This window comes from Macrobrachium rosenbergii, chromosome 56, assembly GCF_040412425.1.
Source record: "Macrobrachium rosenbergii isolate ZJJX-2024 chromosome 56, ASM4041242v1, whole genome shotgun sequence".
Taxonomy (NCBI): domain Eukaryota; kingdom Metazoa; phylum Arthropoda; class Malacostraca; order Decapoda; family Palaemonidae; genus Macrobrachium; species Macrobrachium rosenbergii.
The window spans coordinates 43258795-43282678 of record NC_089796.1 but is presented as its reverse complement, the minus strand read 5'-3'; the positions used below and the strand labels follow the sequence as shown (position 1 = coordinate 43282678).

The 23884-nt window shown below is 45.0% G+C and overlaps 2 protein-coding genes across 6 annotated transcripts in view; both read right to left on the bottom strand.

Moving 5' to 3' along the window:
- LOC136836055 (putative leucine-rich repeat-containing protein DDB_G0290503) overlaps positions 1-1263 on the bottom strand; it is a 359912-nt gene extending 358649 nt beyond the window's left edge. For all 5 annotated transcript variants that reach the window (XM_067099946.1, XM_067099947.1, XM_067099948.1 and 2 more), the window contains exon 1: positions 903-1263. In XM_067099946.1, the coding sequence (XP_066956047.1) occupies positions 903-941 (39 nt within the window). In that variant the 5' untranslated portion in view covers positions 942-1263. The remainder of the gene's footprint in view (positions 1-902) is intronic.
- A 4984-nt stretch (positions 1264-6247) lies between these two features.
- Positions 6248-21466, bottom strand: LOC136836194 (uncharacterized). Its single transcript, XM_067100195.1, has 4 exons — positions 21283-21466; positions 7520-7735; positions 6723-7256; positions 6248-6564 (listed from the first exon to the last, which is right to left on the bottom strand). Exons 1-4 carry the CDS (start codon positions 21464-21466, stop codon positions 6248-6250), a joined length of 1251 nt encoding a protein of 416 aa, XP_066956296.1.
- Positions 21467-23884: the final 2418 nt, after the last annotated feature.

The following is a 23884-nucleotide window of genomic DNA, read 5'->3' as shown; positions in this document are numbered from 1 at the left end:
AAAGCAAATTGGAATGTTTACATCCTGGCAGGCAGGGCTCCCACCTACCAAACGGTTTAACTGCCTAACCACCTTGTTTGAAAGTTTAATGGCTGCTTCCAGCTTTGCTGAAAGTAATTCCTAATGTAAAGGACCAAGGGTTTGTATATCATGTAGAGACTGCTTCTGTAAACTGAAAAACTGCTTATTTTTTCATTGTTTTCCATGATTCAATATATATCAGATAAATCTGTGTCCTGATCTTGACTTATGTAATGCAGTGAATTTGGAAACCTAGGCCGCAGAGCTTCTGCCATGTTAGGCTAAGTACCAGTCCCCTCAAGCTTGAATGTGTAAAAAAAAAAAAAAAAAAAAAAAAAAGGCAAATTTCTTATAATCTCAGTCGATTTTTTCAAATTACCTTGCACAGCATCATACAGGTTACACCCTTTTCCGTACTTTTAGTAAAAAATGTATATTAATAAACGGTATCTTTGTGTGGCCATCTCCTTGACATGTACCACAGAGCAGCAGGCTATGGGCTGTAGCCTATAGGCTACGCTAGGCATACACTACTATTAATAAAGCTACACACTGGATAGACTTGGGTAGCCTATTAATCTTGGTTTAGATTCAAAACTTCCTTCAACACCCCGGCTATCTTATTCAGACGTACGACTGACCTACGCTTAGCATAGCCTAGTTCTTATTGTATTAACTGAACCACAGCTTGTTTTGTAAATGTGCCGAAGTTTTTCTTTGGAAAGGAACTTTCAAGTTTTACTTAAGAGCCTCGGCTATCAAATGAAATGTGGCAAATCTTGCCAGATAATAATTGTCACCCCGACAGGTAGCCTAGCCTAGTCCGTTCGTTATCCTACATTACCACACATCAGTAACAGAAATGTAGCGGTTATACTTACACATTTGAGAATAACGTCTTTAGCTGTTTCTTCCGGCATTTCGTCGACTATTTATCACACAATGTCAATCATTCACAATTCTCAAATCAATGCTTTGCCGAACTGAAATTGACCACCAGACTAACGGGCTAATCAATAATCTTTGTTTACAAAAAGCTCAACAATTTAAAAATTTGCACTTAAAATACGTTCACATCTTAAGTAATCATATTAGGCTAAGTCCTTACATGGCGTACGCAATGGGCTCTTGGTCATCAACCCTATTTACACGAAAACCAACAACGTAACGTTACGGTATATACAAGCACCCAGTTTCAATTTTCAAACTGGTAAACACTGACGCAAGGAATTATGGGAGCTCATAGAGATTTGAGAGTGGAGAAAGTTTAGTTTCAATTAAACACTAAAACTTGAGCACGCAGATTGTCAGCTTTTTATACGAAGTATTTAACTCAACTTATGTGTTTATTATTAATAATAATAATAATCAACATTACGTAAATAATGATAAATTTGAATGAACACGTATGGGCGAGTACAAGTTAGCGACGCAGTATTGCCATATGAAAAATTTTAAAACTAAAATTATGCACACATCTTCGGTAACGAACAAAGATATAAAAGATAATGAGCAATGCACAATTAGGCAAGACTGTGATTTTATACTGCGTATCGTAAATATTTTTACCAAGCTAAATATCGTAATTCATGGAAGTAACGGTTCTATCTTCGTGCTTCTTAACTCCATTTTTTGGTCGGGGTTAAGGAAAAAGATCTGAAAGGAAAGAGAATGCCAACCATCCAGAAATACCTGAAACGCCTAGGTCCTATTTATGACATTATTGTCATTTTATGTAGCAAAAGACAACAAAGCGTATATCTGAAAATGAGGGTGACCTCTTATTCAAATGTCAGTCACAATGAACAACGATAGTGCTGGACTCAGACACAATTAAGAAACGAGGGATTGATTTCTTATAACAGTTACTCCGTACTATATTGGTTGAGTGATCAGAACTTTTTTCATCAAAATAAACAAATTCAATGAATTCATAACTCATGAGAAATGTCTACCCTAAAGCAATAAAACCTCACAGATTAGCTGTGACTTTGGCTGGATAAAACATCCCAGTAAGAATTAAATTGGAAATGTTCCAAGAGAAAATATCTAAATTACAGCGCAATGACCCATCATCACTTTGTCATGTCCTCTTGACTTGTTATCTCTTCATTTGGATTTTAACCTTTGTGGTGACAACTGTATATAAAGTGTGAAGAAATCGACAAGACAAGAAGTCAGTGTGGATAGGCTATATATTGCAAATAATATTATAATATATATATATATATATATATATATATATATATATATATATATATATATATATATATATATATATATATATATATACTATGCTTTTAAAAATCACCAGATACATGCACTTTCAATAACCACGTCATTTCCTAACTTGTCGTTTCCTAACACCTACGTTTTCCACTGAGAATGTTCTCGGAATATTTGTGAATATATCTGGCAACAATGCTTTGGGGCGAAAGAAAAGTAAACTTTAAATATGCTCCACGCAAGACCCAGAAAAGACATGCAGGTGTCATTTCACGGCTGCATAAAGAAAATCCATTTTACTGGGAATCAATGTTTATTGACGATATTAAGAATAATTTATTTACATTTATACATATTAAGGAAAGACGTTTATCATTCAACAGTTATTTTTTGTGTTTATATTGAGCTACTTCAGGTGGTTTCCAGTCCTTAAAAATCGTTATCAATGGAAGTTCTACCTTCCGAGATTCCGTTAACTCTCACTTCAGTGAAGCGACTTCAGACTCCGATAACGACTTGAAGTTGCTGGGGATGAAGCTGGCTGGATACCGGCACTGGATCTGACTCCTAGAGCAGCCGTAACGACACGAAGAGAAATGATCGAAATATGAATGAACTGATCGATCGCTCCTTGTACCTGAGTCATTGTTCAGTATCATAATGCGATGGTTATCGTCAAAGAATTTAACGTCTTTCCTTTTCTTATACAGATAGGGAAGCTTGATTTCATGACTGTGTATGAAAGCAGTGTGGAACACACTGCGTGCGGAAAAGCTGTGTGGATTGTATTATTTTGTTGAATGTTTCTGACCATGGAGGACCTAAGAATATAGTTACTACGAGCTGGTTCTCGTTATAGTTTTAGGTTATTACTGCTCACTTTAAGAACTTACAGTTTAACTGCTTTTCGGCTATTAAGCAGAAACGTGTGGAGCGGATTGCCCAACTTTAAATCCATGCACCATCGCCATATATTTTGATAACCGAATTTCATAAATACTTTAGCAGGAAAGAAAATCTACCTTGTGTAAGGGCGAAGAAGGATTAAAAACTTGTACCAGTCGTAAAATAAGATCATAAATTAGTACAAAATTTAATTAAAATATTCCAGTTTCAGGTTGAAAAACTGATTGGTAAAAGAAACTATTACTGTTCAGAAATCAAGATAGAATTCTAAACTTGAACTTCTTTTATCAAATTAACATTAGCAGATTATTCTGGTGATGCATGACAAATCTAAGTTTCCATCACTATTATCATTATTATTATTCAGAAGATGAAACCTATTCATATGGAACAAACCAACAGGGGGGCCATTGACTTGAAATTCAAGTTTCCAAAGAATATGGTATTCATTAGGAAGAAGTACGAAGAGACAAAAGGAGATACATAAAGGAGAGATCCCACTTATTAAAAAAGGAAAAATAAATTAATAAATAGATAAAAAAAATATATTTAATGCAAGGAGAATAGTATTGGGGTAGTAATGCATTGCATCTTCGCTTGACCTTCTGAAATTCCGATTGCACGATATCCTCTGGGAGGCTGTTCCAGTCCAACAGTGTGAGGAATAAAAGACCTCTGGAATGAGAAGTTCGACAGCGAAGCACATTTACTGCATATCGGTGCTGCTGGTCAGCAAATACGTATATCTCGTAGAACTTAATAATAAAAATTTTAAAGCAAAGAACTTCATGGCAACAAGACTCCAGATTTTTCTACGATAAATAGGTCGTCAGGACTTTTAGTGTATGCAGCCACGGATGCTTGCGCTTGCGGGATGTTACGACGATTAATAAAGTCGGGGCCATCAAACCCCGGGATTAAAAACTCAGCCTTTGACTTGTTGCTACTTACAAGAGTCTCTGATAAAAACATCAAATCGTAGTTACGGGCACAACTAAGATCAAAGAAATTTGACCTTATGCCCAAAATATTTGAGTAAAGTACTCTGCAATTTTTCTTACTGTAATAAGTAACAGGCCCAGGGTTCAGCTCAATGTCTCCCGAAAGAATTAGAATTAACCACGTGAAATCAATATCAAAACTATTAGATACTCTCATAACAAAGTCAAATTGTAAAAGTCAACAAAACGATACATAAAAATGCCATCAACAACAACAGTATTTACTTTATTTACAAAATTTCTACTGAAAGTATCAATAAACATGTCCATAAGTCTTTGAAAAAAGCGCCAGAAGCAACTGGTCGACAAGGTGGGACTGGCATACATTGTAAGGCAAATGAAATCCGCCAGGTTTGCCACAATAACTGAGGGAGGATAGTCAGGGTGGATTTAGACATAAAACGCCAAGTAGTAATAGATTAGGTAAAGATGAAGGCACTTTCCTGATAATCTACCAAGCAACTTTTGCTTTCTCTTCAGCCTGTCCTACACACTTTTCCAGAAAAACAGGAAATGAACGAAAAAGAGGAAAAATGCCTGATTGTACCCTCAGGCAAAGGAACTCAAACCCAAGACCATGGAAGGAAACGGCATATTGGCTATGGCACAGCCCAAGGTTGGAGAACAAGGTTTGAATTCTTAGAAGGGTTGCATATTAAGGCTAAAGGGTTCCTTCTACCCACTGGTTTGATTTCAGTGTCCTTCTCCTAAAAGATTTGCCAGCCAAGGCTAAAGGGTCTCTTCTACCCTAACACGTGTAGCCAGGGACGTAACACCCTGAAGTGAATGTTGCTAAGAAAAACCACATTAACACACTTCCCATGAGTATGAACACCTGTAAAATTAATAGTTTCCTCTTCTTTAGCCTACATTCTTCACTATATTTTGATCTTGAAATTCTACTGCATACCATATGATGGGCTCTCGGCGAATCTGTAGAGACAGGTGTGACAAAACATGAAAACCAAAATCTTGCATAAGACAATTGTAACACGAATAAAAGTATAGCCTACACCTATAGACAAAATAAGACCATTATGAGCCTCCATCCATTGAACACTTACCATACATGTCTGAATTTGATTCCGAATCCCCATGATTTAGAGATTATAGTCTTAAAAGATATCACTGGGAAGTTGTTCAGATTTCGTTAGAGCTCGTTGTAAATTAGCTCAGGAGAAATCGCAAAGTTAAAAACGTTTAATCACGCTCAAAAGCTTGCAATCTGGTCGCTATCTAGGAAAGTTATTTGTGGACAGACAACAGGGATTCGTGTCCTTATGCTGTGGATCGTAGGTTCCAAAAATTTTCTGAAATACAGGTCGTCTAGAAAGTCGAGGTTTTGTCCAAACAGACATTCTCTTACCTCTCCTTTTCTTTCCATGTTAATCAACATAAACAGTATAGCCTACCAACCTATAGTCTCTCTTGTGCAATGATGGTTATTTGGGGCCTCTGGCCCCTCATCGTGAGACATTATCTCCTCAATATTCAACTTTCTCACGGGAGAGAGAAAAACGCGCGCTTCCTTCAATCGTTTATTTCCTCTCACAAAAAATTCAAAATTCAAACAGCTTGGGGAGAACGTAACAGGTTCCACAGTTCTTTTTTATAACTCCCAGTTCACTCAAAAATTCACAATAACGGTACAAACAAGATACAAAACACAATTGGTACATCAATTTACAACTTCAATATAAAAATAGCAAGAAACTCTGAAAAGAAGGGGCATAAATACGACACAGCACAGGGAATGGGGAACTTCAAAAGGCGTCACCCTCATAAGGGGGGCAAAACAATAATTGTTTTACAACACAACACATATATACCTGATTAAACACACTCCACAATTGTCATATAAGTAAAGTTTAGCAATACTCAGTAAATCTACTTAAATTTCCACATACTGATACAATGTAAACAAACAGGGAGCGTTCTTTTAGACGCTAAACGTACATTTTAACAAACGTAAACACAAGATCGAGAGCGTTCTTTTGGACAAAAAACATACATTTAACATCCTCCCCACCATAGGAGTGTCTCAACACTCCTATCATCATAAGAACCTCCACTACAATCTCATAAACTGAAAATTACAAGTCAAGTTTAACAGGTACTTTAACAGATCTCCCCCTTCGGGTTTTACCTACAGTAGACTCAGTGATTGATTCAACTGGGTCCATGGGATCCCCTACAACTGGATTTTCCTTTATTATTTCATCAGGGGAATTACAAACACTTTCCTCACTGATATCTGAAATCTCCAAATTGTATAGGTTTTGAACAGGTCTAGTTACAAATCCACGTTTAGTTTTAACCTTGGCACTTCTCACCATTCCATCCTTTCCAGGGTACAACTCAGTAATAACTCCAAGTGGCCACAGCAGCCTAGGCACTCTTTCTTCCTTTACTATTACAACAGAACCCCTTGTTAAATTACAATTAGCTTTGAACCCCTTTACCATGCAAGGCAGGTTTCTAAGGTACTGGATTGCCAGATGTTCCAGAATTTCTCCAACTGACTCAGACGCACAGCCTCTCTCACACACAAATCCTTTGAGGTCACACCTGAGGCAGAGTCATCTGCCAGTTCCACCTGAAAACCTGCTGAACGACCAATAAGAAAATGAGATGGAGTAAGGGGATTAGCAACATCAGGTTCTTCACCTACAAATGTCAAGGGTCTAGAATTGATACATGCCTCCACCTCATGAAGAGTGGTTTCTAATTCACTCCTAGACAATGTCTTAGTGCCCAACGTCTTTCTCAGCACAACCTTCACTGATCTAATGAGGCGTTCCCACCAGCCTCCCCACCAAGGCGCATTAGGTACAATAAACTTCCATTGGGGAGCCATGGGGCCATAATGTTGCTTCAACAGGTTGGAGGCACCCAAAAAGGTTTTAGCATTGTCAGAGTAGAACACAGAAGGTACACCACGTCTAGCCGTAAACCGACGAATTGCCAAACTGCAATCAGTAACCGAGAGAGACTCAGTAAGCTCTAGGTGGACAGCTCTGACAACAGCACAAGTAAAAAGAAGAATATACAACCTCTTGGAGGGGAAATCAACACAAAATAAGGGACCAGCAAGGTCTAGACCTGTAACAGTGAAAGGAGGGGCAGATTTAACTCTTAACTCAGGAAGGGGAGCCACCGGCTGGGAACAGGCCTTGGCTTCACATCTACGACAAGCGACACATTCTCTGCAAACCCTCTTAGCAATCTGACGAAGACGAATGATCCAATAATTGTTTCGCAGAGTGGAAACAAGCACAGCAACACCAGCATGTTTAAGCAATCCATGCTGGAAACAAACCAACAACAAAGCAATGTAAGTACCAGGGACAATGATAGGTGCTTACTCTCAAAACTCAATTCGGCATTCTCTAAGCGCCCCTTTATCCTCAGCAACCCTTCCTCATCTAGATAAGGATCAAGTTTGACCAAAGGGGACCCCTTAGGGAGGGGTTGAGACAAAGCCAGAGCATTTATTTCTTTTGCAAAGGCCTCTCTTTGAGCACAGTAGAGCAGTTTGACCTTGGCTTTCATCAATTCTCCATAAGTCAAGGGACCACCAGCTTTAAGGGATGAAGCTTTACAATTACCAACAAATCTTAACACCCAACCTACTATATTGAGTTGTTATGGGTTGGTGCGAGCCGCAAAGTAGTTTCTACACACAGCCAAGGCAAAACAGATTATATTTCGGGCATCTGTGCTTGTCGACAGACAAACAGATAGCGATTGTGAGAGACATAATAAACGTACAATTATAAAACATATATCAATGGAAAGGCCAGGAAATTCCACATATGGGCATTTGCATGAAATTCGAGACAGATTAATGAACACAATGCAGTAGCATAATATATGTGAAATGGCAAGATGTTTGGTATCTTCACAAACAGAAACATACATACATTTTGACACAAGATTCGGTGGAACATTATGAGTACATGATCGAAATGCTTGCATGGCAATGCAAGTAGTGGTGATTGTACATGAATCGAGACAACAATGGTTGGAGAGAAATAGACAGGAATATTGTATGGTAGAAGTTGCGTTCCTTCGAGCGATGGCCGCTGACGCACGGGAGGGAGAGAGAGAGAGCAGGATGCTTTGTCGTCTTGTTTTGTCTGATGGATGACTCACACACACGTGTGCCCGTAAGACTGCCAATGCGGTCCCTTACACGGGTTACCCTTATGTTCTACACACAAGAAAGACTCCTGTCGCCTCTCTGCATGCCTCACCGTCACTTCGGTTCCCATTCAAAACCTCTACATTGGTAATTTATCAAAAATTACATTTGAATCACTTAAAGAGAGCCATTCTAATACTCAAGATATTGCTTATATAGGCAGTCTGCCTGACACTAATACCTTTCGAACATATTAACATATTTAGAGGCAAATGAGAACCATGAATTCGGCCACCCGCTTCTCCCTTTGTTTGCAACTTCGCACATCCTGAATGTTGTTGGGAAAAAACCGATCCAATTTTTTCACGTCATTCTCCACACCAGAAATTCTGGCCAAATGGGTCAGTAGTAGGGAAGTTAAGCAGGTGAAGCTCAAAGATCTGAGGTTCATCGTGGCTACAATTGAAAGCAGCTCGCAATAGAGATACATTATCCAAACACGAGAGTAATCACTCTCAGAAAACTTACTGACACCTAATTTGTGTCGTACAAAGGAGTTCAAAACATGTATATATTACAAATATACAAATATACTCGTGAGCCACTAGTGTTGGCAGCACGAAGCAACAATGCGGATAACATTCATATCCTATCTCTTCAAGTCCTCTCTAACATCGTTACACCCTTCACAAAGTCTTATCTACACTTTATCATTCCTAACTTATTCCTGCTTTCTAAGTCTTTGGGCTATCGCTGCCCTTCTTTTTGGTCTCTCTTGGTCACTTGTATGTGTCTAATTATTCAGCACATCCACTAAACTGATCCATCTCTCTTTGCGAGTTCATTATTCTCGTGAGAATCCACCTTTCTTCTTGCTCACCTCCCACACACTGTGTGATGTCTTCTTTCCCATTCACTTCGTCAATGTATTCCTCAGTTTCTCCTCCATCATTTTCCTTTCTTTGTACATACTCATTTCAAGGGGAACGATATGTTCAACTTCCCCTTCGCAGAGTACACTAAATGAGCTTATGATGTCACCATTATCTGGATAGACTGCAACAATTCTACCCAGTGGCCATTAACTCTGTTTTCTTTGGTCGAGTATCACCAACACAATGTCTCCAAAACTCAGAGACGTCTTACTCTTAGCTCCCACTCAGAAGTCATGCCTCTCCTGCAACGAACTCAAGTACTCCGTCTGCCACCGATGTCGAAACATTCACAGTGTGTCGGTGAGGCAGAAATACTGATGATGCATCTACTTCATCGTTGACATCATACATATCTTCATGTAGCACAACAGGTGACAATCGGATCACGGATCCTCGAATCAGGTTGGAAGAGTAAGGTATATCGCCGGTATACATAAGAGGCCTATTGTTTACTACTGCTTCTACCTCTTTGACTAACCTGAATGATATCTCGAGGTTGCGTTTCACAACCCCGATTAGACACTCAAAGAATCTTCCCTTTAATGGTGATCATGGAGTGGAGCTTCCACTGCGTCTTATGCTCGTGCAGGAACTGTTAGAGCTTCGTCTTCATCATAGACGTCCTATAGGAAGGTGCTGGCGGCATGGTAGGTCTGATGGTTATCTTTGTAGATGTTACAGGTCATCCCATGTGTTGCTGCAAACAATATCAAAATAAACATGGCAGCATCAAGTGTTGAACAGTAATCCTAGTAGACGGCACAGCTGCTCACATAGGTGACTAGCAACATGTAGCCTACTCCCCCTCCCACCTGGAGGGGACCGGTGTGGTTAAGGCCTACATTGGCGAATGGATGTGTCATCAGTGTTCATGCAATGGCGAGTGGCAGGGGAGGTGGATGGTGTAGAGGGGCTTGAAAGCTTTAATACAAGCTACACATTCGCCTACCACCTTTTTCGCCAAACATCTCAGTCCCGGACACTAACATTCCTGACGAAGAATAGAATAGCTGTTAGCAAATGAGCGACACAATGCATGTTTAGCGTATACAAGTGTCCCAGATATAACTACTAATTTCCATTTTGAGTATATACTGCTATTGTGAGGTTCAAGAAATGTCAGAAGTGAAAGACTGACTCATTATTATTCTCGACAGGTGTTTATGATGCAGAAAGCAGACAGAAAGGTAGCAGGCGACCTGAGGTCCCCCTGCAGCGTCCATACAGAAGTTGTGTTTGTTAACAGGCATAAAAAGACATATATAATGTGTTACAGAACATGTAAAAGGCAGATATATATATCTCGGCAGACCGGCCATACTATGATGCATACAATGAGATACATAAAGAATCTAAAATAATAACAAGCAACATATATGACATGATTAATGTACGTATGAAGAGCGAAACACAAGAATGGAGAGGCGATTTGATGCCCTTACAAATACTCCCCTCCAAGACAATAATTAGAGGAGCAATTATTGGGTGAAATAACATTAATCACGCAAACGCTGAGGCAGTTGGAGTGGGCCCCTACTCCTGGAGAACTGTGGTTGTGGGGTGGAACCAATATCTGGGGTTGGCTCTAAGTGTCCCCTGGGCCACCCCGAACTCCGTTTTGGTGGGGGAGCGGGTGTGTCTCCCAGGAGGTACTGAGGGGGAACTCTGGGGTGCCTGCCTGCCTCCTCACGTACTTCACTGTCCAACAGGAATGCCGGCTTCAACCTGTCGATGGTGACCCAGTCTTCCCGCTTGTGGATGTCAAGGAGGTATGCCTTGGCGGTCCGCCTGATGACTCAGTGGTGCCCCCTGTAGGGCCTGGTTAAGGGTGGCTGATGGGCGTCCACCCTGACAAAGACACGGGCACAGGAGTCTAAGGTGGGTGGGCTGAAGAAGGCCAAGGGTTGGGGGGTGCCGTTCACTAGTAGCTCAAGTACTGCGCCGCAGGCGATGTTGCTGGCGTCCGTTGTCAGTCTGAGGGCAGCTGCAGGGTTATGGTGAGTCAAGGTAGTGGCATTGGTGAGGGCTCTTGTAAGGATGGTATAGAGTGACATACTGGCTGGGTGTTGACTGGTTTATTGGTGGTTCCTTACTGAATGAATGTACAGAATCTTTGAAGTTGTTATTGGCTGGTGCGAGCCGCAAAGTAGTTTCTACACACAGACAGGGCAAAACAGAGGTAATGTTTTGGACATCTGTGTTTGTCGGCAGACAAACAGATGGCGATTGTGAGAGACATAAATAATGTACAGTGATAAAGCATATATCAATGGAAAGGCCAGGAAATTCCACATATGGCCAATTGCATGAGATTCGAGACAGATTAATGAATACAGTGCAGTAGCATAATATATGTGAAACGGCGAGACGTTTGGCGTCTTCACAAACAGAAACATACATACAGTTTGATACAGAAGATTCGTGGAACATTATAAGTACATGATTAGAATGCTTGCATGGCAATGCAAGTAGTGGTGATTGTACATAAATTGAAACAACAATGGTTAGTGAGAAACAGACGGAAATATTGTATGGTAGAAGTTGCGTTCCTTGAGAGAGAGAAAATGCGATGCTCTTGTTTTTGTCTAGGTCCCTCCGAAGGTATGACGCACACACATGTGTGCTCGAAAGAGACTGCGATCGGCACAATGAGGTCTCTAACACTCTCTTTGTTTCAATGAATGCCTGCTGCTGCGGAGCCTCCCAGGTCAGTGTTTTTGGCTTGCCCTTCAGGATTGATGTCAGGGGGTACATAGTGCGGGTGGCATCTGGGATGAAACGTCAGTAGTAGTTTATCATTCCGAGAAACTCCTGAAGGGCCTTGACGGTTTGTGGTTTTGGGAAATTCGCTATAGCTTTTACTTTAGAGGCTGTGGGGCACACTCCTGCTGGGGAAATCTGGTGGCTGAGGGAGTCTACTTTTTCTTTCCTGAAAATGCATTTGTCAAATTTGACAACCAGTCCGCTGTCCTGCAGACATTTCAGGAAGGCGCGGACGTGGCGCAGCTGTCCCTCTGGAGACTTGGAGAAGATTAGAATGTCGTTGACGTAGCAGATGCAGAAAGGTGTAAAGTCCCCGCTCAATGGGTTTTCTATGAAGAACCTCCTGTTTTCTATGGTGCCTTCACACCTGACCCTAGGGTGTGGTACTCAGCCCTATTTTTCATTATGTAATTTTAAATTTATTACCTATTCATTTTTGCCCTTATACATAGTGTATGTGTCAGAGTATTTTTGTGTCTAACCTACTATTGTCAATTGTCACGTTATCTGTATGTACCTGTCCTGTTTTGTATAGAGAATAGTTGACCTCGGGTCACTTGTATGTCTTTGTACTGACGTCCACACGCTGCTTTATAAGCAGACCGCTGCCTCAATAAACTAGCAGTTCTTGTCTACCTGCTCTTAGTCTGTTAGTGGCGTGGGTGTTCTCCGAGGAAGGAGCTTTCAGAGGCCTAGACTTCTGTCGCTGTGTGGTTCCGTTAAAGGCTCTCTGAAGGTAAAGCGGTCGTAGTGAGTCCATTAATGGTGAAGCCAAAACCTCTGTGTTTACCATCGCTCCTCGGGTCACCATTTGTGAGGACAAGAAAGATCAACTGGGTATTAAATTATTTGTTACCTGAGCACAGGTATACATGGCAGAGTGCGGACGGAAACGTGGTGCCCGACCTTCGATTGCCGTGACCTGCACTCTGAGCAATTTTTGTTTGTTAACAGACAAACAAATGGCAATTTTGAGAGACATAATAAATGTACAATGATGAAATACATACCGACAGAAAGACCAGAAAATTCTACACATGAATATTTACATGAGAGTCTTGACATATTAAGAAATGCAATGCATGACGTGATTGATGCGAAAAAAAGAGACGTCTGATGTCTTTACAATGTATATTCAGTTAGCTCACACAGAAGACAGATTAATCTCTTCTGGCTTCCTTTACAATGTGTTTTTAAATCCTTGTACACATCTATACAAGTCTTGGAAATCCCTTAAGTTGACCTTAGCGAAGCGTGGCACATGGGCTCCACCAAGAAATCCTGGAGTAAAACATCTTGACCCCAGGAAACCCCAAAAGAGTGACTCTCAACTCCAGGAAATTCCAAGGAAGGGACCCTGTCCAATTCATGACCCTTGGTCTCCAAGAGGACCTCCCATCTGAAACACAACTCCTGATAAACTCCTGATGAAGATCTTTTGACTCTGGAAACCACAGAGGTAGGGTGGCCTTTTAAATTACGAAACCCCGATGTAGGGCCCCTCGGTTAACATAATTAAAATGATTATAGATGGAGATCCTAAGCAGAGAAAGAAAATACTAAAGAACAACAGAAGAGAGAGTGAGATTTTAAAGAAAAAGAAAAACTGGAGGAGAAAGCGAGGTGAGAAGAGAAAAAACTAATAGGCAGAGATAGGAGTGGGAGACAAAAATTCTTCATTTCAATAAAAATGATTATCACATTTCAGTGTTACATTTCGATACAAACACTCATTCTAAGGAAATAAAAGACCATTCATATTGTTATAAATAAAGATTATACATAATTGGCGACATTTAATTTCAAAGTACTCATATCTAGTGTACAAGGCAAAGCATCACAATACAATATCTCTGACATTGGTAAAACAAAAGTATAATAAAATATATCGTTCCTTTGCAACAGAAATGTGGTAAAATAAATGGCATATAATAGTATTGTGAGAGAGGTGCGAAAAAATGAGCAGGAAGACAAGTACTGCTGCATATACGCAGAGACTGCGAGTACAAAAATTTACAAGTGACCTGAGGTCAAATTATTTCTCTACACAAAACAGGACAGGTACATACAGAAAACATGATGTTTAACAATAGCTAGTTGGACATGAAAATACTGACACATATACATGGTACAAGGGCAAATGAACAGGTAATCAATATACAATTCACAATAATGATAATAAGATTGTGTACGTGCGACCTTAGGTCGCCTGTGAAGGCACCGCAGAAAACGGGATGTTCATTATAGAGAACCCGTTGAGCAGGGACTATACAATACTCCCTCCCCCCCAAGACGTAGGTAACATCTGATCACAGCAGGTATCTGCTTGGGTGACGGAGGGGGGCCTGCCTTCTCGATGCCAGCTGGGGGGTGTTCGTCTTCTTCGGTGCCCTGTGGATGGGTGTGTTGGGTTGTCCTCCTGCCCTGACCCGGGGTCTTCCAGGGGCGCCTACGAGGTTTTCTTGTGGACAGGGTGGGCTGTGGGGGCACCACCTCCTGCAGGGGGCTTTGGGAAGTGCCCCCTACATCTTCCTCCAGGAATGCAGGCTTGAGGCGGTCTATCGATACCCAGTCTTCCTGCCTGTGGACGGCCACCCGGAATGCCTTCTTGTTTCTCTCATGCACGAGGAAAGGCCCCCTGTAGGGCCTGGTTAAGGGTGGATGTACGGCATCATCCCTGACGAAGACGTGGGTGGTGGAGGACAGACTGGGAGGCATGAAGGGGGGACGTCCTGTCAGTATATGTCCGCCGGCAGGGGACGAATTTCCCAGCCTTGTCACAGACCTGCGTTGTTAAGTCGTCCTGGTCCTCTGTGATGAGTTCCCCCAGGACTACGAGGGTCTCCCCGAAGACCATTTCTGCTGCGGATGAGTCGCCGTTGGCTCTGGGGGCAGTCCTCAGCCCAAGGAGGACCCAGGGCAGCTGGTACTTCCAGCTCTCGGAGGTGCAACGAGCCATGAGGGACGCCTTCAGGGACCTGTGGAACCTTTCCACCATTCCATTGGCTGCGTGGTTGTAGGCGGTGGTGCTGTGGTGATCCAGCTGGAGAGGAGGGCCTCTGCGCATGCACTGGAGGTGGCTTCTTTCATGGGCGTAGCTTCGGGCCACCTGGTGGAGTAGTCGACGACTGTTAGAAGGTATCTTGCTCCTCCTGACGGGGGGAAGAGGACCCACTACATCGACGTGGATGTGCCCGAAACGTCTCTCCAGCTGGGGAAAGTCACCCACCCCTGATTCGGTGTGCCGCCCTACTTTGCTGGCCTGGCACTGTATGCACTGCCTTGCCCAGGCCGTTGCGTCCTTCTGTATGCCATGGCAGACGAACTTCTCCGCCAGCAGCCTGGCCGTCGTTCTGCTGGAGGGGTGGAACAGTCTGTGGATGACGTCGAAGACCAGCCAACGACGGGAGTCAGGCACCAGTGGGTGGGGGTGGCCAGTGCTTACGTCACTCAGCAGTGTTGGCCCTCCAGGGCCAAGGGGCACATCCTTCCACTTCAGCGACGTGATGGCGGTGCGGTAAGCTGGAGTCTCTGGGTCAGCGGCTTGTTCACAGGCGAGGTCCTCGTAGTCGATCCCAAGCTGCACTGCGTTGATTTCGATCCTTGAGAAGGCGTCGGCTACTGGGTTCTTCTTCCTGGGGAGGTACTTAATGGTGCAGGTGAACTCCACAATGGCCGCGAGGTGCCGCTGCTGCCTGTAGGACCATGCATCCCCCTCGCTTTGTGAAGGCATGGACCAGGGGCTGTTGGTCCGTCCAAACTGTGGGGAGCACTGGGGTCCTGGTGAGTCAAAGCTGTTGCCATGGCGAGGGCAGCCTTCATCAGGGAGAAGGCCATTTGCTGGTTGGGGCCCCACCCCAAGGTCTTCGGACGGCCCTTGAGGATCTCCGTCAGGGGGTCCATGGTGTGCGCGATCCCCGGGATGAATCTCCTATAGTAGTTGACCATTCCGAGGAATTCTTGCACGGCCCTGATGTAACGCCTCCTGGGGATATCTCATGGCCTAGGAATTCCACCTTATCGACGCTGAAGGTGCACTTGCTGAACCTGACAACAAGGCCGCTCTCCTGCAGGTGCTGCAGGACCTTCCGGATGTGCCGTAGGTGTTCCCTGTGGGATCTGAAAAAAATTAGGATATCATTGACGTAGCAGATGCAGAAATTCAGGTCACCCAGGATGCTGTCCATCAGTCTCTGAAAGGTTGCCCCTGCGTTCCTCAGGCCGAAGGTGGAGAAAGCAAAGACGTAGGACCCGAAAGGCATGACGATGGCAGTTTTGGGGATGTCCTCTTGATCTACCAGTACCTGAAAATATGATTTCGAGAGATCTAACTTTGAGAATATTTTGGCCTCGTGGAAGGAGGCCATTAGGTCCTGCATGTTTGGTAGAGGGTAGTGGTGGGGTTCTGTAGTGAGGTTGAGCTGCCTGTAGTTGCCACAGGGTCTCCAGGTGCCGTCTGCTTTCTGTACCATGTGAAGGGGGGAGGCCCATGGGCTGGAGCCTTCTTGCATATGCTCATCCATTCCATCTTGGCAAAGGCCTTCTTGGCCTCCTGAAGGCACCGTGGGGGAAGCCTCCGGAACTTTGCATGCGTCAGGGTGCCCCCTTGTCTTGATGTGATGATATATCCCGTATTTGGCAGGGGCCCTGGGCACCTGACGAAGCTCGGGTTTGAACACCTCCGGGAATTCCTTCAGGAGGGAGCTGTACTGGTGGGGGGCGACGGAACAGATTGTGGGCTCCCTGGGGCCTGGCAACAAGGGCAGGGAACGGCAGGACTCGTTTCCAGCAGGTGCTTGCAGCCGACATCGACTGCCAGTCCGAAGTGGGCGAGGAAGTCCGCACCCAGGAGTGGGGTCCTAACGTCCGCAACGATGAAGTTCCACTCATACCTCCAGCTAAGAATAGAGAACGACAGGAGCCTGGTGCTGTAGGAGAGGATGGGGGACCCGTTGGCGGCTGTCAGGGAGGCAGCCAGGTCCGGCGGATGTCTGCGGTCCTCTCTGGAAGGCGGGAACACTGACCGCATGGCCCCAGTGTCGATCAGCATCATCCTGCCAGAGACAGCGTTGCGGACGTAGAAGCCTACTGGTGCGGGGCCCCTGGGTGTTTCGGATGCTGCTGCCATGGTGGCCTGTGAGGGTGACCGCCGCTTCCCCCGTTTTTTGGAGAGGAGAAAAGGCTTCGCAATTTCAGGCAGCTTTACCGAACCTCTGGTGGTAATAGCAAAGCCCAGCCTTTCCTTCTTCTGCTGATGGGGTGGCCTCTTCCTGTCGACGGCGTTGATGCCCTCTGTGGTGGGGTCCTCCGGCTGGAGGCAGTTGATGGGGTGTGCGGACGTGGATGCCCACTTCACTGCCCTCGTGGAGTCCATCAGCTGCTGCGGCACTTTGATCAGGTCCTTGACCGGCAGGGTGTATGGTTCTGTGATCTGCCCACGGACCTCTGGGAGTAGCTGCCGCAGGAGGATCTCCCTCGACAGGCTAATCTCTTTGCGCCTGCTGCTGCTGTCAGTCTCGGGGAGGAGGAGGAGGTCCTAGAGGGCATACCAAGTCTCCAGTGGTTCGTGTCCTGCCAGGGGTTGATGGCAAGGTCAAGGGCACGGGCGGCCCTCTCAGAGACCGGCAGGGAGCAGGTCTCGATGAGAGTGGCCTTTAACTCCTGGAAGGTGGCAGGGCTCATTGTTGTCATCACCCATGGGGCGACTTTCTTGTATATCTCCTCTGGTAGGGCGTTGATGGCGATGTCCGCCTTCAACACCTCGTCGGTCAAGCCTGCCACCCTGAATTGCCCCTCAACCCTGTAGAGTCAGGACACTGGGTTCTGATGGGTGAATGGCGGCAGCTTTATGCTGAGGGCTGCCCTTGGTTGGTCCGTCAGGAGGGGCATTGCACGGCAAGCGGGCACCGGCGTGGAGGAGCGCTCAGGAGGGGTTTGTGCAAGGGAGACATCAGCCTCTGAGAAGTTTGCGGTAATATGTATGTGGGTGGGGATGTCTGTGTCCATGCTCATTCCGCGCTCTCACTTGGAGTGTGAGGGAACACTCCCATCAATACACGCTTGGGAGCGTGCCGTGTGGGTCCGCTAATGACGATGGCACAGACACCCCCCTCCCAAGGTTGAGGGGACTAGCAAAGAAGTTTGTGTCTTGCCATAAGACTTTCATGGACAGAACCAATACCCACAGCCCAGCCGGCCTGGATTCCTGCACTTATGTCTCCATCAGGATAGACGCCCGTTGCCCGCCCTTGACCAGGCCCTACAGGGGCCCTTATCGAGTCATCGACAGGACCCCCAAGGCATATCTCATCGACATCCATGGCCGGGAGGATTGGGTTTCCATCGACAGGCTGAAACCAGCATTCCTGTTAGACAGAAAAATCCAAGAGGAGGCAGGCAGACGTCCCAGGGTCCCCCTTCAAAACACGCCTGCAGACATACCTGCCATCCCCCCAAGGAGGGGCCGTGGGTGCCCCAGAAGCCGCGCTGTGGAAGCTCCGGCAGTTGATGTTGCCCCCCACCCACAGTTCTTGAAGAGAAGGGGTGGCCTCCTGCTCCTCCAGCACCTCCGTGATTAATTTTCATGTCATCCAATAATTATTTCTGTAATCATTGGCTTGTGGGGGGAGTACTTGTAAAGGCATCAAGCGCCTCTTCATTTCTGCATTAATCACGTCATGTATATTACCTGTTATTATTTCATATTTTTATATATCTCTCCATATGTATTATTGTCCGGCCTTTCCGCCAATGTATGTAACCACCTTGGTACGTTTATTGTAACACGAATTATTCTCATTTATATGTCATCTAACAAACACAAATTCTTGCCCAAATGCGTGGCATGGGATCCGCAGGTCGGTGACCACCTTTCCGTCCGCATTCCTCGATGTATACCTGCTTCTGAAAAAATAAATCAGTCATACCCAGACCTGTCATCTTGAATCTCACACAGGACTTAAAGTGCTGCCCATGCTGCACCCGAATTTTTGTTTATAGAATGACTCCCCAAATGAAAAGATGTTATTTGATACACATAATTCAACTAACTTTATTTTGATACACATAATTCAACTAACTTTATTATTTTATCTAGGGCTAGTGGGAAATGATCTGAATGGGTGGCTAATTTTTCTCTCAAAAACTGTAGAACATCATGTACTGATACTTTTGTGAATAGGGAATCTACATCTAAGCTTAAAAATTTTATGTTGTGAAGTGGTATATGTGCTTCTTTGAATTTATGACATAAACCTTCAGAATGTTCAATGTGACTGGGAGAAAGTGTGACTAAGATTGGGGAAAGGAGGCCAGCTAACCAATTAGAAATTTTATAATTGAAAGTTCTGGCACATGAGATAATAGGTCTGAATGGAAGATTATCTTTATGAGCTTTAGGGACTCTTTGTTAATTTGTCATAAGTCTTAGTGTCACTAAGTTAAAAAAAAAAAAGTATATCTTAGTTTAACCAGACCGCTGATTAACAGGAGCTAGTTGATTTTGTCAAGGTAAAAGTCTGTCCATGATCAGCTATTTTTAACCACATAAATAACCATAATCACAGAATAAACTGGGATTTATCTAGTATGTTGGGTCTAATGCTAGGCAGGATCAGGAAATGATACTCATCATGGTTTCGTATCTTCATTACAACTGACTCACAGCAGAAGACGGAAGTACAGATAGCTCGTGACAATGACGTCACTTATATGGGCGGCGCTTAGGCGCTGCTAGCAGGTTCATGAGCTAATACATCTTACATCTCCCTCCCAAAATATTACGAAGAGGGTAATATTTTCCAACTTATCATTGACAACACATTGGCAACACCAAAGACAGACAATGCGACAAGCGAAATGACCAACACTTTTAAAGAAAAATATTCGAGACAGGTATGGCAAACCACAATCATAAAGTGTAATGGCAACATCAAGATGATGGAAAAGTAGAGAGAGTGAAAGAGAGAGAGAGAGTTCAACATCAGTGGCAATAACATATAAAGTGAAATAATCACCACATCAGCAAATACGAACTCAAGGTACATTTAAACTCAGCAAAAGAAAAAAAAAAAAAAAACACTTTCATCTTGTAAAATGCAGAATCAAAGCATGGTTAATTATACATAATCGTTCATCCAGGCAGGGGCCCTCGCTAATTTGAGGGCCAAAACTTTGGCGTTGATGGGGAAGACTTTGGCTTATGAGCCACTTCGTCTTCGGTAGGAGTGGCTCCTGTTGGCTCACTGGCGGGCAGTTCAATGACCTTGAGGTGTCGTCTGTTTCTTATTGATGAACGCCCACTGCCATCTAATCTTACTGTGTACTGCCTATGAGGTCGTTGCTCGACTATAATTCCCAGCCTGTCCCAGGCCTTAGTCATCTGGTTCTGAACGTTTTAACATGTGTGCCTGGCTGTATGGGCGTGAGCCTCCTGTTGGTGCCGCTGTCAATTATCTTCTTATTTCTTTTGCTACTTGACGTTCTTTTTCTAATGGATTTTCTCCAGTGGCGGTCTACCATATAGTTGAGTTTTGCGGTCGGAACACCATCGCGTAGCTGTCTCCCAGTTGCCAGTTGTGCCGGAGATTTATTTATACCCTCAAGGGCGTGTTCAGGTACTGTAGCATGGCCAATGACACCTTGTCGTTCTCGAGGCTCCCAGTCCCACTGATACTTGTTCTAATTATCCTCTTTGCTTGGACTTAACCGGCCTCGCTCTCCCATTTGACTCATGGTAGTGGGCAGATGATAGGCGCATGTCAACTCTCCATCTCCTATAGAAGGCCATCATTTCCTCGCTCACTAGGTTGGTGCCGCCGTCCGTAGACAATTGTTCAGGTGCTCCCCACCGAGTGAAGTAATTCCTAAGTTTTGTCATGACCTTTGCAGACGAGGTGCCATTAGGGAAGTGGGCTATTTCTAGCCAGCCTGTAAGCCTGTCGCAGTATGCCATGTACGTGTGTCCTGCAAGCTGAAACAGGTCCATGACGGTCTGTTGGAACGGATACTCTGGGGCAGGGGTCATCCTCATGACTTCGGCAGGCAGTGATGGTGAATGGGCATCACACGATGTACACTGTGAACGATGATGCTGGAGGTCGCCCTCGATGCCCGGCCAACAGACTGAATGTCTCGCTCTTCTCAACATTGTATCAAGGCCTTGATGTCCAGCATGAAGGTTGGCGGCTACCTGATGGCGGAGCCCTTCGGGAATGACAAGGCGGATGCAGCTGTCGTTGAAACAGTATGTGATCAGGTTGCCAGATGTAGACAAACGTTCCCTGACGCTGTAGAAGGGCCTCAAACATGCAATTTCTTGGGATTTCTTCATGGTTCCAGTCCCCTGCAGTCACTCGAGCGACTAGTAGCTGATATGCTGGGTCGTCCAGGGCGGCCTCTTCAACAATTTTCTCATCTATGGTGCACTGCTCCTGTAGGTTTTCTGTGATTGCTGACACCATGGCAATCATTAATTCTTCGTTGAAGCTCTCATCCTGTCTATCTGGCGCGGTCCTCAGGGTAGGAAATCGAGAGAGGAAGTCAGCAGCATGATTTCTCTTGCCTGGTAGGTATTTAACATGGAAATTATACAATAATGTTTTCTCCTTCAATCTAAACAGTCTGGGGTTGGTAATATCGCCGAGACTTCTATTGCCTAGTAACTTAACTAAAGGGCGGTGATCTGTGACAATTGTCAAGTTCGGGCAGCCCAATAAGAACAGCCGCGCCTTTTTTAAACACCAGGCCACCGTAAGGGCCTCCCTCCACAGCTGCATACCCAGACTCGGCGGGCGTGAGGAAACGACTGCCACAAAGCGCTATTCTCCAACCATCTCTACAGCAGAAGGGGGTGTCGACAGATGTACAGCTGCAATATTGCTGGAGGATGACGAATCCCACGCCCTCTTTACTCCAGTCAGTGACTGCAACAGTCGGTCGCAGCTTGTCGTAGTAGGTGAGGCCATCCTTGGCTAACTTGCAGACGGTGTTTTGCACTTGACGAAACCTCTCCTGAAGGTGCTCATCCCAATAGACCTGTTTGCCCGAGGGCTTCTTCAGTAGGTCTCTAAAGTGGGTCATGATAGGCGCTGTTGTCAGGAAGGGGGCCAGCTGATTGACGAAACCATACCATGACCTAATGTCAGATATTGTGGGTTTTTGGGGCATCGAGAAACTTCTGATGGCGGATAGACAATCTTCTGAAGGCTTGTAGGAGTCCCAACCGACGTCAAACCCAACGAATTCCACTTCTTTCTTGCAGAACCTGAATTTTTCTGGTTTTAAGGTGATGCCTTTAGATGCACAGACTGCGAGGAAGTCATACACATGCCAAAAGGCCCCTTCCACGCTTGAATCATAGAGGAGTGTGTCGTCCACACACTTGAATTTCCTGGGTACTTCTTCAATGGCATCATCGAAACGACGTATATGCGTCGGATGCAGAACAATGCCCCATTGGTGTCCTTCGGTATTGATACCTGCCCCAAGGTGTGATGAATGTAGTTAGTGGGGTATGCTCTCCTTGTCCAGTTCCACCTGGTGAAATCCCCAACAGGCGTCGGCCACAGTCTTGTATGAGCAGAGGGGAATGCTGGATACCATATCAAAGGGCGTGGGGGTATGGTGGGTCTCCTCCTACAACTTGCATTGAGCTTGGTTGATAGTCGACTGTACGTCTTGGTTGCCCGATTTCTTGGCCACGACCACCATACGTGAACACCATTCTGTGGGCTCCCCAGGGGAGCTCGTTGTAATATCCCCTCTCTTAATGTCCTCCTCCAACTGGGCTTTCACCTCTTTTCCCAGTGCTTGGGTACTGACGCAGGTGTGTGGCAGGCATAAGGAACTGCATCAGGTAATAGGTGGATACGGTGGGGTTTCCTTCCATTACCGGGAGGGGCTCTCTCGGTGTTGAAGGTCGTGCTTGAAAAATGGGCTAATAACCAGTCTTCCAATCTGTAATATTCTCCTCAGTAGGGAAAACGGGATGGTCGACGGTCTTGCAGGTTGATCGGTTGTTTCGACTGACGATGGGTCGCACTTGCTGCTGTGGGGCGGAGTCCGAGAAGGGGGCATGGTTTGGAAACGTTTCTGGCACAAGACCTAGTTTTTGCAAGCGTCCAAGGATAGATAAAAGTCAATGGAAGACTTTATGAAATACACTTCCTGGGTTGTGTGCCTCCCCTTGTATTCTATAGTACACAAGGTCGACCCTAAACACTTCAGATGTAGGTTGGCAAAGTCTCGCAACCCTCCCTTCAACCTCAACGCAGGTTAGGTTTCACGCTCAACGTTGCAAGAACAGCGGTCCCGCAACACAAACCTGGGCACCAGTGTCCGGCACTGCTCGTAACACCGGACCACTCAGTTGAGTTGGCCAAGCATACATCAACACGAATAGTGGGTTGTGAGGACTGCCCGTTCCGCAACCTTGCCTCTGCCATTTACGACAACTGCAGTCACTGCACTCACTATGTCCGACTCCTCTGCCAGACCACTGACGTTTTCTTGGCGCTCCGCCCCTCTGCAACACTTCTTCAGGTGTCCAGTTTTACCGCACCCGTGACATGTCGTGTTTCTTGCAGGACATGAGGAATACCCAGAGGCATGACGAATACCACAATTACCACAGGGGCGTGATTGTACTTTCACAGGGGCACTCTTGTCATATTTATTACAGGGGGCAGCCACCTCGGTTCTTCCTCACACATTTCGGCAGCAGCTGCTCTAGGGAAGCTGCTAGGCCATGCCCTATTACGAAGGGCGCCGTCACGGGCGGCCTCAAACGCACTGCACATGACTCTGAGGAGTCGATATCACGAATATCATTACACGACTGAAATACTTGCCTTTTTAGCACTTTATCACTTAGGCCTACCATGAGCTTA

What these genes read in the sequence shown, in the direction of transcription:
- LOC136836194 (XM_067100195.1), bottom strand. Translation starts at nt 21,466, where the DNA reads ATGATTGCCATGGTGTCAGCAATCACAGAAAACCTACAGGAGCAGTGC. An exon ending in GTTTGAGGCCCTTCTACAGC is followed by an intron (nt 7,736 to 21,282) that starts GTCAGGGAACGT and finishes CATCCCTTAAAG; the next exon opens with CTGGTGGTCCCTTGACTTAT. An exon ending in TGCCGAATTGAGTTTTGAGA is followed by an intron (nt 7,257 to 7,519) that starts GTAAGCACCTAT and finishes TCACTGTTACAG; the next exon opens with GTCTAGACCTTGCTGGTCCC.